The sequence below is a fragment of the Oculina patagonica genome, chromosome 4, assembly GCF_052425735.1.
Source record: "Oculina patagonica isolate OP01 chromosome 4, crgOcupat, whole genome shotgun sequence".
In the NCBI taxonomy this organism is placed as follows: domain Eukaryota; kingdom Metazoa; phylum Cnidaria; class Anthozoa; order Scleractinia; family Oculinidae; genus Oculina; species Oculina patagonica.
This window is the reverse complement of record NC_135761.1, coordinates 30,363,019-30,375,083: the sequence shown is the minus strand read 5'-3', so window position 1 is coordinate 30,375,083 and position 12,065 is coordinate 30,363,019. Positions and strand designations below refer to the sequence as shown.

At 40.4% G+C, this 12,065-nt stretch overlaps 1 protein-coding gene across 1 annotated transcript; it reads left to right on the top strand.

Moving 5' to 3' along the window:
* The first annotated feature begins 642 nt into the window (after positions 1–642).
* Positions 643–7,984, top strand: LOC144652254 (uncharacterized). Its single transcript, XM_078512280.1, has 3 exons — positions 643–746; positions 4,549–5,355; positions 6,292–7,984. The coding sequence occupies exons 2-3, from the start codon at positions 4,614–4,616 to the stop codon at positions 7,701–7,703; spliced, it is 2,154 nt and encodes a 717-aa protein (XP_078368406.1). The 5' UTR covers positions 643–746; positions 4,549–4,613; the 3' UTR covers positions 7,704–7,984.
* Positions 7,985–12,065: the final 4,081 nt, after the last annotated feature.

Sequence of the window (12,065 nt, the reverse complement as noted above, 5' to 3'; positions counted from 1 at the left end):
AGAAACATTTTTCAAGAGGCTTGAAAGAGATTGGATCCCTTATTCTTCACCCTAGTGATAGCTCAAAATGTTTCTTGTTGCTTTGCTTTACTAGATCAAACACCACATTTTTGCCTGTGACGTCTTGAACTCCCCAATTTTAATAAAATGATTTGAGAAGTCGGTGTTTTGAGAAATCGAGGGTAAAATGCGCCTATGGCTTCATTTTGATTTGACTGTTTCTCTACAACAGTGATCAGGTCTGTACCCAAATTTTTCTGTCGTGTAAATGCGCCTTAGATAACCAATGTAATTTTGATAAGTGTTAGCACTTGCTCTGTGTCTGTTCAAGAAGGAAATTGAATTTCGTTCAGAATCCAGTTTTTTTTTTAATCAGTTGCCAGTTGTAGATTAAATAAAATCAAAACCGGTTTAGCTTCAGATTGATTGACAGTTGCAAGTGATATAGTTAGCGTACGATCTGATATAAATTACAGAATTATGTGTTGGCTATGACTAGACAGTTCTCATTTCCGCTCACTTCCTATCCACATTTCAAATGCTTGACGGAAGCCTGGCACGAGCAATCATCCGGAAATACTCTCTCTACCCTCTGAGGATTGGTTAACCAATGGTTGTAAGAGGGTGTTGATCACATTGAATGCCGAAGTTGGTCTTCGTTTCTGTCTCTTCATAGTTTTGTCTGAAAAATGCAGCGCTGCTGTTCAGAACAGGCTTGTCTGAAATTATCCTAGCTTTAAGGAAAGGTAATCTCTTCATTTATAATTTTATTGATGCTTGCAGTGTTAATATGGACCTGTTTGACCAAAATTTGCCGCCGCTTCTCAGCTTCTGTATTTCCGGCTTTTATACGTTTCATTGTATCAGGGCCTTGCATAGTCGCACTTTTAAGCGTATAATGCTTAAAATTGCACACATTTTGGATATGAAAAAGTATGCCGAATACTTCTCCCCTGTACTGTTTCGATGGTTACTCTTCTCAAGCCATGCAGCTATAAATAACAACCGAACAGAGCCCTTGTTGTCGTCGACACGAATTAGTTTGACTAGTTTGCATCTAGTATCTGTGTTTGGCAATTTGCTGTATCTATATTCGGGATTTGCATCTTACATGTAAACATACTGATACGCTATCGTGATTTAAGTTTTTACACGATTTCTCCAGTTTTGACTGTTGCTTTGAATCCGTTATATCTCTTGGTAACTAATAAGTTGTCCCACTGCAAAGTCACGCGATGTGAAAATAAGTCACGCTATGTTATTACAAACATCTTTCGCAACGCTAATTACGCTATGCTTTTGAAGTTTTCATACCACAGGGTCCAGAGGAGACTCATTGGACCGTAATTCCAGAAAAATGTACAATTGCACAATGGACGCGACCGAACAAAAACAAAAACAAAGCGTCGTGCGATCTTGTTACTTGTCTGGGCCATCCCAATAAAATGTTTCGTTTCCCATCGCCCCGTCTCTTGTGATGGTGGGTCGGTCGGTCGGGCAAAAAAAAAAAAAAAGAATGAACACTTGAAGGGTTCGGGGTTCCAGAAAAGGCCGGGCTGCTAAGTAAGAAAGCCTGATTACAAAATCAACTCGAAAACGTGGTCTTTTCGTTCGTTATTCCTTATCAAATGTCTAAACAGTCTTAAAATAACGTAGTATCGATGTTTATTTAATACAAAGACATCACATTATACCAATTGTTGTTAATAAAACAAGGTCGTGTGCTTGTAATTGAGGTACTTACTTCTTTGACTAGTGAATCTGGATTATTATTTTTTTACTTTTTGAAAAAATATGGGTCGGTCGGGCGATGGGAAACGAAACATTTTATTGGAATGGCCCTGGTGAAATACTACTCGGAAAATAAGCAAAGCTTTCGCGATGCGGCTTCCGTCTTATGTATACCGTAAAAGCTCTATTAGCCACCCTTGTCTCTTCTCTCCAGTTCCCACCCCTATAATAAGCCCCCTGTCTGGAAGTTCATTTTTTTAAACCGCCCCCTTTCTATTATATTAAACCCCAGCCCCCCTCCCTGGGCAGTATCTAGATCAAGACGAATTATGAACAAGATCAGTTAACGATTTCCAGCACTTTTTAGCTCTTGTACTTTGATGGTTCTGTACTACAAATCTTAAACAGATGCTGCTACAATAATGATATTAAACTCATGCCCAATCATTGCTGAACAAGTCGGAGCCATTTTCATGACATCACTGGTTACCATAGCAACAATATAACTGATTAAAAACACCCTTCATTTTCCCTTTAAGCGCTTGAGTCCGTTGACCCCCACGTTTTAGTTTTATTTTTTTTTAGTTTTTACTTTTTGCAAAGTAAAAAAAAATTTATCCGGAGCGGTTTGAGAAATTTATTCATATCCCACCCCCTTCAAGACCCTCTGTCGATCATTACGATTAGTTTAAATTGTTACTTTTTTTAAAAAAAAAAATGCGTTACAAAACAGAAATAAAACATTAAAAGTCCACTTTGGTTCTGTTTATTATGCACCCTTACTAATTTGTGGATTAAAATAAAGTTCCCTCTCTTATGATCCCCCTCCCCCCTTAAAAAAAACGGTTTCCAAAAGAAATAAGCCTCAACCCCGGGGGGATTAATGGAGTTTTTACGGTATGTTTGTATTGCCCTCGTGGTTATTTAGGGAGCAGGAGTGTTGTAAATCGTCTCATATAAGACATAAGTGCAAAATACCTAGTATTTTACTTTCCTGCCAGCCGCTGTTGTTATTATAAAATTGCTCTTAACCGCGTTTCTCTTCGTTTCTGGCTGACGTCCGAATCAACGGAGCTCTTCTAGCCTACATGAAAGGCGTCGAAAGGGAAAGGGGAGGGAGAAAAAGGGAGTGGGAAAAAAAGGAAGAGGGGAGCCTTTCGCGTTTTCTTTCCCTCCCCCGCCTCTTTTTAGGCCTACCACGCAGGTTAGAGCTCTTACGCCTAACACAACACGCATAATGCAATGCGCTTTCAGGTTAAGCTCGTTATGTTTGGTGGAAAAGCTCTATACTGATAGGTTCAAATCGTATTTGTCAAGCTTTGTCGGGTTTGTTAGGTCGAGGGGGATATATACAGCATGAATAAATTCATGAAGCGAAATTTTGCTTGACCTGCATCTTTTAAAACGCTTATTCCTCGGCTGTTATGAATGTGATTAAGCTCAAATTTTACAGAGACATAAAGAAATGATAAAAGATTATGTATGTCATCTTTTATGTGGTAGATTGTACCTACGGCGATGTTATAGCCACGATACTGCCAAATTGGGAAGAACATGATTTCGTGGCAGAGTTTGTAGAACGAGTAAGAGACAGCACACTGTGATCTTGTCAAAAACTTATCAGTCAATATCTCTAGAGTGTCATAACAGAAGCAGATTTTTTAATTTAAAGTTTTCCAGCAAGTTATGGCGGTTTAAATGCGCAAATTTTAATTGAATGCCTTCTACCTCTTTCTAAAAGCGCTCTTTTAAAATTCCGCCTCTGTTACGACACACTACAGTATTCCTAGTTTACCTCTCTGCAGTGACAGCTCATGAACAGCATGAAGTTCTATATCCGCGCTGAATTCTCTGCCACAAAATGGTCGGAAAAGTCCAAACTTTGAGATTTCCGAAGGTGTCCCGATCAAAACACGGTTTCAAAATGGTAATTATGGTAATTATATTCCACGCTTTTATGGTGAGAACAATGCGTTTTCAAAGAGACAAACAATTCCAGACGCAAACACATCAAATCACGCGCGCGTGCTCATATTTTTTATGCAAATATCTCGTCGTAAAGTTCTCGATGTCAGTCGTTGAACTTCGTGCATACGCTTTAAATAAATGCATAATGATGAGCCTAAGGTGTCCCCCGCGACCTTAAACTGGTGAACTCAGCAAACATTGACGAAGTTAAAGAACAGAACGAAGCAAAGCGTTCTGTTAAGAATAACTTAAGGAGAGGTGATTGCCAAGTTCTTTAACGTGAAATACTATAAAAACCATTACAGTGGTAAAACTGCCATAAGATATTTTGAGTTCAAATCAGTTTGATTCGTAGCACGTGGTCTAAAAAAATTGTCACGTGGTTGGCGTTTGCGAGTGACTTGTCATCAACGATTTGAAGGTCTTTCTATGGCCATTCCAGAGTTTGTATAAACAATAATGGCACTATCGAGCCAAAAGAGTCGGAAAACATGATTTTATAGTTTTAAAGGACAGTCCATGCTGTTTTGCAACTAGTTTGACGCAACGCCAGACGAAATTTAACGAATGCATTATACCACTAGTAGTTTTCATAGTAGTGCTATAGCCAAGGAACGCTTACAAGAAAGAAATTTAACCATTCTGAGATTTACCCCATGCATTGAGCGTTTTCATGTGGCGTCAAGGCAGCCATATTGGTGTACCAATCCACTCCTTTGGGAATTAAACTCTATTGTTATGCAAAATCGTCTTTGTTTTAGTAAACCAACGTGGTTGCTGGTCACGCAATGAAAACGCTCTATAGCTGTTGGAACGTCACGAAATTAAACCTGTCTGATCTAATTTTAGGTGATTAGATTAAGTCAGCCATGCAAGTGACATAAGAAGTTGTACTGCTGTTGTTAAGCCTTCTTATGGCTGGTGTTCCATCAGTAGCATCCACAAAGGAGACGACCAATTATGCTCGTCTGTGTCGTCTTCTTGTTGACATTGGCTCTCAAGCCCTGAGGGACACATTCGATGGTATCCATGCGCCAGCAACTCTTCACACAGTTTTGGCCAGTCACCCAGTTCGCACCAGTCTCCAAGACCTTTTCAGAAGAAAGAAAATCTTAAACCCAGCACAATGGGGCAAATTGTATCCGGCCATAGCGTCTTCCGTGTCCTCCTTAACTTTTGACATCACCCTTTTGATGGTCCTCCTGAGAAACATTTGCGGTTTGACTCCTCCTGCAACTGGCTGGGATGCATTGCCACCAGACACAGACAAGAGTCGTGAAGCTGACATTGCCCGCTTAAAGTATTTCAGAAATACTGTGTATGCCCATGCAGAGCAGGCTCGTGTTGATGATGTAACATACAACACCCATTGGCAGAATATCCGGGATGTGCTGGTCAGATTAGGAGGAGCTAAATATGGGGATGCAATTGACACATTGAAGACTGAGTGCATGGATCCTGTTATTGAGGAACACTATAAAGAACTTTTGCAACAATGGAAAAAGGATGAGTACATCATTAAGGACCAGCTGCAGGAAATGGGAAATGATATCAAGGAAATGGGGAGTGATGTCAAGTGTATCAAAGAAATGGGGAATGATATAAAGTATATCAAGGAGGCATTGAGAATGGCCATTGATAAGGCCGGGAGCGAGGGTAAGTTTATAAAAAAGACTTAATGTAGATGAGCACGAGCGCAGTAATTCTCTGAACACGGAAAGTCTTCAATTCCTGAATTACTATAAAATTATTTATCGTGTTTTTCGCCAAAACATTGCAAAGTTGCGCGGAAAAGAACGTCCTGTTTGGTCGCAAGGGAAATCGTGGATTAAAAGGAAATACACTTATTCCTCTTGTTTAAAAGCCTTTTTACTGTTGAGTTATTAGTCAAAAAGACAAAATATTTAACAAACAAACAAGCAAACAGACAGACAGACAGAGAGACAAAGAAACAAAAAAAACAACAACAAATAAACAGATAAAAAAATAAAAACAGAAATCGTTATTGATAAGTCACTAAGTTTCTGCCACTCTCTCGCGTCCGGTCTTTGTTCCTACATTTGTCATCCCTGTGTGTTTCCCTTTTCATTTCTTTTTTCACATATATTACTGTATATGTGAAATTGTCATACTGATATTATTGTAATTCTTTCCGTGATTACTAGTCACAAATGATAAGGACATCTACAAGTGATATAGAAACGGGACGGAATTTGTAGTCTTGTAGCTCTCAATTTTTTCATTCATTCATTCATTCATTCATTCATTCATTCATTCATTCATTCATTCATTCATTCATTCATTCATTCATTCATTCATTCATTCATTCATTCATTCATTCATTCATTCATTCACAAACATAATAACACTTATTACACGAAAACAAAGCTACGTAAAGTATTACTTACATTAACAACATGCAAGAAAACTACTGATAACAATATGTAGCTCTCAAATGTGGAAAGGACTTGACTTTTTTTCGTCAACCGTTGTCTTACCCTTTCTCTGTTAGAGAGCCTGTACACGCCCAAAGCCTTGAGTAGGAAGTAATAACAAACTTATCGGTTTTAATTTTTTCCTTTCCTTTTTAAGACATACGCACTAACCGTGGAGGAGAGAAACCGGAGTTACATCCGAGCATTTCTAGCCACGAAAGCAATGAGATGGACACAAAAGAAAAATGTAGCGAGCGACAAAAAGGCGATACTTCATCTCATGGGAACATAAAAGAAACAAACAATGAACGAAATGAAGCGTTTAATAACTCCCAACCCGACTTTAGAAGCTCACATGCAACCGCCCCTGCTGACCAAAACACAAGCAGGCCACCGAAGCTTTCTGTATCGTCAAAGAAAACAGGCAACGTTGCTGCAGATACTGACGATTCTTCATCTGGACTCATCAAACGGTTCGTCAACTGGTTTTCTTATCCTGGAGTCCACTCAGAATGCAAAGTGCCCTTGAGAAACAATCCTAATACAGAGCTGGTAAAATTTGAATCTGGATCTGACTGTGGAACCACAAGTGAAGCACAGCCAAGCAGGTCGCTCTACCAAAGAGGAAGTAGTTTCACTTCTACAAAAGAAGTTGGTCAAAAGACCAGATCCAGTGCAGCTGACACAACCAGTCATACTGCGGAGAAAGGTGAAGAGAAAAGATCATCACCTGTTCCATCACAGAGGTTCTCTGCACAGCGAGAAGAGATACCTCCCCACCACCAACCATTGGAGGCTCAAACTTCAAGCCATAGCTCAAAGAATGATCGTCAAACTGAAGTTCTTCCGAGTGCCCAGGCAGCATTATCACAAGCGTCAAATAATTCCAAACAAGGCGTCAAAGCTGACTGCAATACCTGTGATATGTGTACGTTGCAAGGAACTAGCATTTGCCGGAATTGTTTCATTTTCCTGTGTGAAAAGTGCAAAGAAATCTATAATACCAGTATCTGCCATGTGACTAGACGACAACACGACTTTACAGTGTTAAAGAGCTACCCGGTACAGCAGAGCAAATACGCAAGGCAGTATAGCAAAGGTGTTAAAGGTGACAACACTAACTGCGAGCTGTGTGCATTGGAAGGTACAATCACTTGCCGGAATTGTCCCCTGATTACTTGTAGAAAGTGCAAGCAAATCTATGAGATCGATTTTTGCAATGCAACCAAAGGTGATCCCCGGCATGCTTTTGTGGATTTGAAGGACAGCAAACTGCAGCAGATGAAATCTGTTGATCCCAAAGCGTTCTCCATGCGTCCTCCAGGACCCAGCTCAAAAAATGATCTTGATGCTGAAGCATCACAGGGGGAAAAGGCGCTTCAAACAGATGTCAAACGTGGCAACGCTATCTGTGATATGTGTCTGATGGAAGGTACAATCACTTGCGCAAACTGTCCCCTGATTACTTGTAGAAAGTGCAAGCAAATCTATGAGATCGATTTTTGCAATGCAACCAAAGGTGATCCCCGGCATGCTTTTGTGGATTTGAAGGACAGCAAACTGCAGTAGATGAAATCTGTTAATCCCAAAGCGTCCTCCAGGCGTCCTCCAGGACCCAGCTCAAAAAATGATCTTGATGCTGAAGCATCACAGGGGGAAAAGGCGCTTCAAACAGATGTCAAACGTGGCAACGCTATCTGTGATATGTGTCTGATGGAAGGTACAATCACTTGCGCAAACTGTCCCCTGATTACTTGTAGAAAGTGCAAGCAAATCTATGAGATCGATTTTTGCAATGCAACCAAAGGTGACCCCCGGCATGCTTTTGTGGATTTGAAGGACAGCAAACTGCAGTAGATGAAATCTGTTGATCCCAAAGCGTCCTCCAGCCATGAAAATGCAAACATAAAAGAGAACTTCGAAGAAGAAGAAAGAGAATGGCCCTGTTCCCGATGCACTTTCCTCAACCTTTCAGATCATAAAATCTGTGTCATGTGTGCCACGACGCGCGGGGTTGGTCCTGTAGAACTAACTCGGGACAGAAGTCGAATCTGTAGGCAGTGTACATATCACAACAAGGAAAACGCTACAGTGTGTAGAGTTTGTCACAAAACGTTGGATTTGCAAAACCCTGAGACGCATGTGTAGGAGATTGTCAATCATTGTTAATGACCAATAACGGCACGGTTTGCATTCTATGTTATTTTTTGTGGTGATCAGGGACAATTCTACTGTGGGTAGTAATGAAAGGAAAAGTTTAATGAGAAGCAAAAGAAATTTAAAGATGGATGGCCATTATTATTTGAACTGTCTGATATCCTTTTCTTAATAGGTGTTGTTAAAGGTAAAAGGTCCTTTTTTTTTTTTTTTTTTTTTCCCGCCCCTTTGTTGGCCGCCCCCCCGGGGTGTGGGTTTTAAAAATCCGCCCCCAAAAAAAAAGAAAAAAAAAAAAAAAGAGACCAAAAAACGGTAATTTGTGATCAAAGGTCGTTTTGGCAAGCCAAGATTAGCTCACATACCAGCTACACTTAATTCCTGGACGCGTTTTAGTTGTTCTAGAAACTTCGTGCTCCAAAACAAGCGTTCGAGATACCTCACCTGTAATCATGCTTATGCCTTTCACCCCTATCTCCTAAGAACAGTACCAAGGTTAACTTTTGATTTAAAGATTTAAATAGTTGTGTTTTTCTAGTTTCCATTGGCTAGACTTTGCTTGCCTGAGTAGGTCAAAGTTCCGAGTAATTTGTTTTTGAGCCAACTGGTTAACGCTTGGCTAGAATCCTAGGCGTACCTAAAGTTAGCCTAAAAGCTTGTGCATTGAAAGAGTAGAGTTTGTTGTAAGTTGCAAGAGCCAGAAGAAAGATTAAACAACAAGCCAGACAAGCCACAGAAGACTTTTGATACCTCTTGTACGTCCAAGCAAGTGACTGATCGACTAGCTTCTCAACAGTAGCATCTAGAACTTGCCACAGTACTTTGTAAAAGTTTAAAAGAAATTGAGAATTTTCTGTGTAAAAGAATGTGATTTTTTAAAATTATTATCAATACCACGGTATAAATGCTACACAGTTTGGAGCGTAATTTCCTCTTCCTGTGGTATTTCATTGCAAGGGTATTATTTGAACTGTAATCAAATGATGAACCTACCAAACTTGGCGATGGAATACTGTCAGATCTTTGTGTGCTAATCTCCTTAAACTGTTCATTTCTCTGCTGTACGTGGCTTAGCTCCAGTTTCTTTAGTTTTGATTTCTTCGCTTCCTTTGGTTGCTCTTAAACTGAACATACTTTAGTTTCTGTTAAGTTACTCGTAAAGGATATGGTAAAAGACGGATTTCTTTTAGTTCAATATCTACGAATGGCTAAACAAACAGTTCTTGCAAATTATATACTATGTCAATTTATTTCTTTCAAGAAATCTTTATCACTCAAACTTTTTACGCTCGATACCAACGAGAGGTATCTCTAAAAGCTTGGAAAAAGCACAAGAAAGTCTCTTTCCAAATGTTACTTACGATGCAACTAAAAGGCAAAAATGGACTGAAAAAATGGACTGAAAACGATGAAACAGATTGGTTCTATTGTGATCCTTCCAGAGGCGGCGGAGCGTTTTGAAACGTATGTGTGTGTGTGTGTGTGTGTGGGGGGGGGGGGGGGGAGGGGCTAGGACTGTCCCAAAAATACTCGGCAGGTTTTCTATTTGGAACAACTTGTTTTCCGTTCTAGCAACATTTTGTTTTCTGAGCAGTCTCTAGACCGAATTTTTTCCGATTGTTTTTCGAAGGCCATACGTACGTTTCCGATCGTTTTTTGAACTTTTCCGAAGATAAACGAAGTTTCCCGAAGACTTCCAAGGAAGTTTCGCAATATTTTCAACACCAAAACGTGAGTGGGGCACAGCCCCCCAATTTTCGTTTGGGGGGCTACAGCCCCCCTGCCTCCCCCCCCCCCCCGCTGCTCCGCTGCCTATGTCTTTAGAGCCATGTACCATGTCACAGAATACTCTACCCTCAAAACAGGTGCGCATTTTACTTCCTGATGTACATGGAGTAACAAAGAATGTACCTCAATGTGTGTAGCTTGTCACGGGACATTAGATTCTGCAGCTGTCTGTTCAGTTAGGGGACACGTATAACGTGAAAATTTAGTTTAAAAAAGTGGCCTGCGAGATTACATCAAGTGAGTCACTGATGTCCTTGCCATATTTTGGCTAAGGCTTTAAGGTCTTATAACCAAAATCGAAAAGAGGCCGGGGGTGGGGGTGGGGGCAATCTTAACTACCACAATACATTATTGCACCATGCATCGTGTCTAGACATCCCAATCTTTACAATATTTTAATCGCAGCCATATCTGGCAAGTTTTTCATTCTGACGCGCGGTTTGGGACTGGCACACACGATGTCGATTTCTTATTTATCGCTTTTTCGTTCTTATTGTTCTCGCCACATTAACAGTGCACAGTGAGTGAAACTTACTAACCAAGAACTAACGTCCTTGCTTAGCAACGACTCTAGAGCGTTAAAAACCCACATATTAGCATAGCAAAATAGCGGCATAATCTTCGTTTCGTAGTTAGTGCATATATAGGGTTTCCAAGAAAGGTCCCACAGAAGCTTTAAGTTGTATGTCAGAGAGAATGTCGGAGGATGGTTTGAAAATCGCTCTAAATTCAACTTGTAGTATAGGGTTCAAATAAAAGTAGCTTCCCTTACCCTAGCCTCCCACGCAGTCGGTCTTAGGGGCGATCACTTGTGTTATTTTGATGTCTCTGAGGCGGCTGAGTCGTTCTAAAGGAAAGCAAACTTGGGAAAGTTTGATCATCTTAATGGCTTTAGAACGACTCAGACACCTCAGAGACATCAAAATAGCCTGTGACGCCTTATCCCCTCCCCCTCCTTTGTCTTCCCGCCTTCAGGCTACATCAAAATACCGGTAACACAAGTAGGGCTTTCCACAAGTTGCACGAGATTTCCCGAAAAGTTGCCCGTAATTTCTCAAAAAGTTGCTTCAAAGTTGCTTCAAAAATCCAAAAAAGTTGCTTCTGATAATAAAAGTTGCTCGAAAGTTGCTCCAAACACAGGCAGCCCAAGCTCACGTTTGGAGCGGTCGATAGGTATAAATTGGTGTTGCGTAACACTAGACCGTTGAGAATATTATAAGGCTTTGTATGGGATTTGGGTCGATTTTGCCGTATTTATGCTTAAAATACTGTAAATATACAAAATAAACTTACTTTTGCCATTTGCTGTGTCCTCTTGCCTGTTTTGCGTCTAGAAGTGGTGTTTTAGTCGATTTTTCTCTTCCCTGTTCCTTCCTTCTTAGGAAGGAAGGAACAGGGAAGAAAGAAGGAAGGAACAGGGAAGAGAGGCAAGAGGTCTAGCAATCGTCCAAAAGCAACACTCTCTTTATTGTGTCTCCTTAGTTTCGTCTTTGAAGTCAGTATACGGCGCTGCTGTGCATTACAGGCTTGTCTGAAAGTATCTTAGCTTTCCAGAGAGGTAATTTTCTCTTTACTTGTAATTTCCTTGCAGCTGGAATCTCGACCAGTGTTGACAAAAACTTGCTTCGCGCGCTTCTTAGCTTCTGTATTTCCGGCTTTACGTTTTATGGTCTTTTGTTATAGTCCAAGAATCGAAGCTTCAAGGTGCCGGATTGCAGAAAAAACGCCTCTGTACTTATTTGCATCTCATTGAATAACAACAAAAGACAATTTTTCTCATGCCTTGTTCTTAAATGCACTGAATTAATTACATACCTCACTGCTTTGGATGGCGGTCTTGTTGGCGCGAAGTGAATTTTTAGGCGCGCGAAATTAATTTTCAGGCGAGTGTCACTCGGTTGTCATGGCAAAAAAACCTTTTTCGGATTCTTCGTTTCTTCAGGAGCGAAGTATCTGGGCGATCTGAGATTAAAAATCCAATCTTGGATT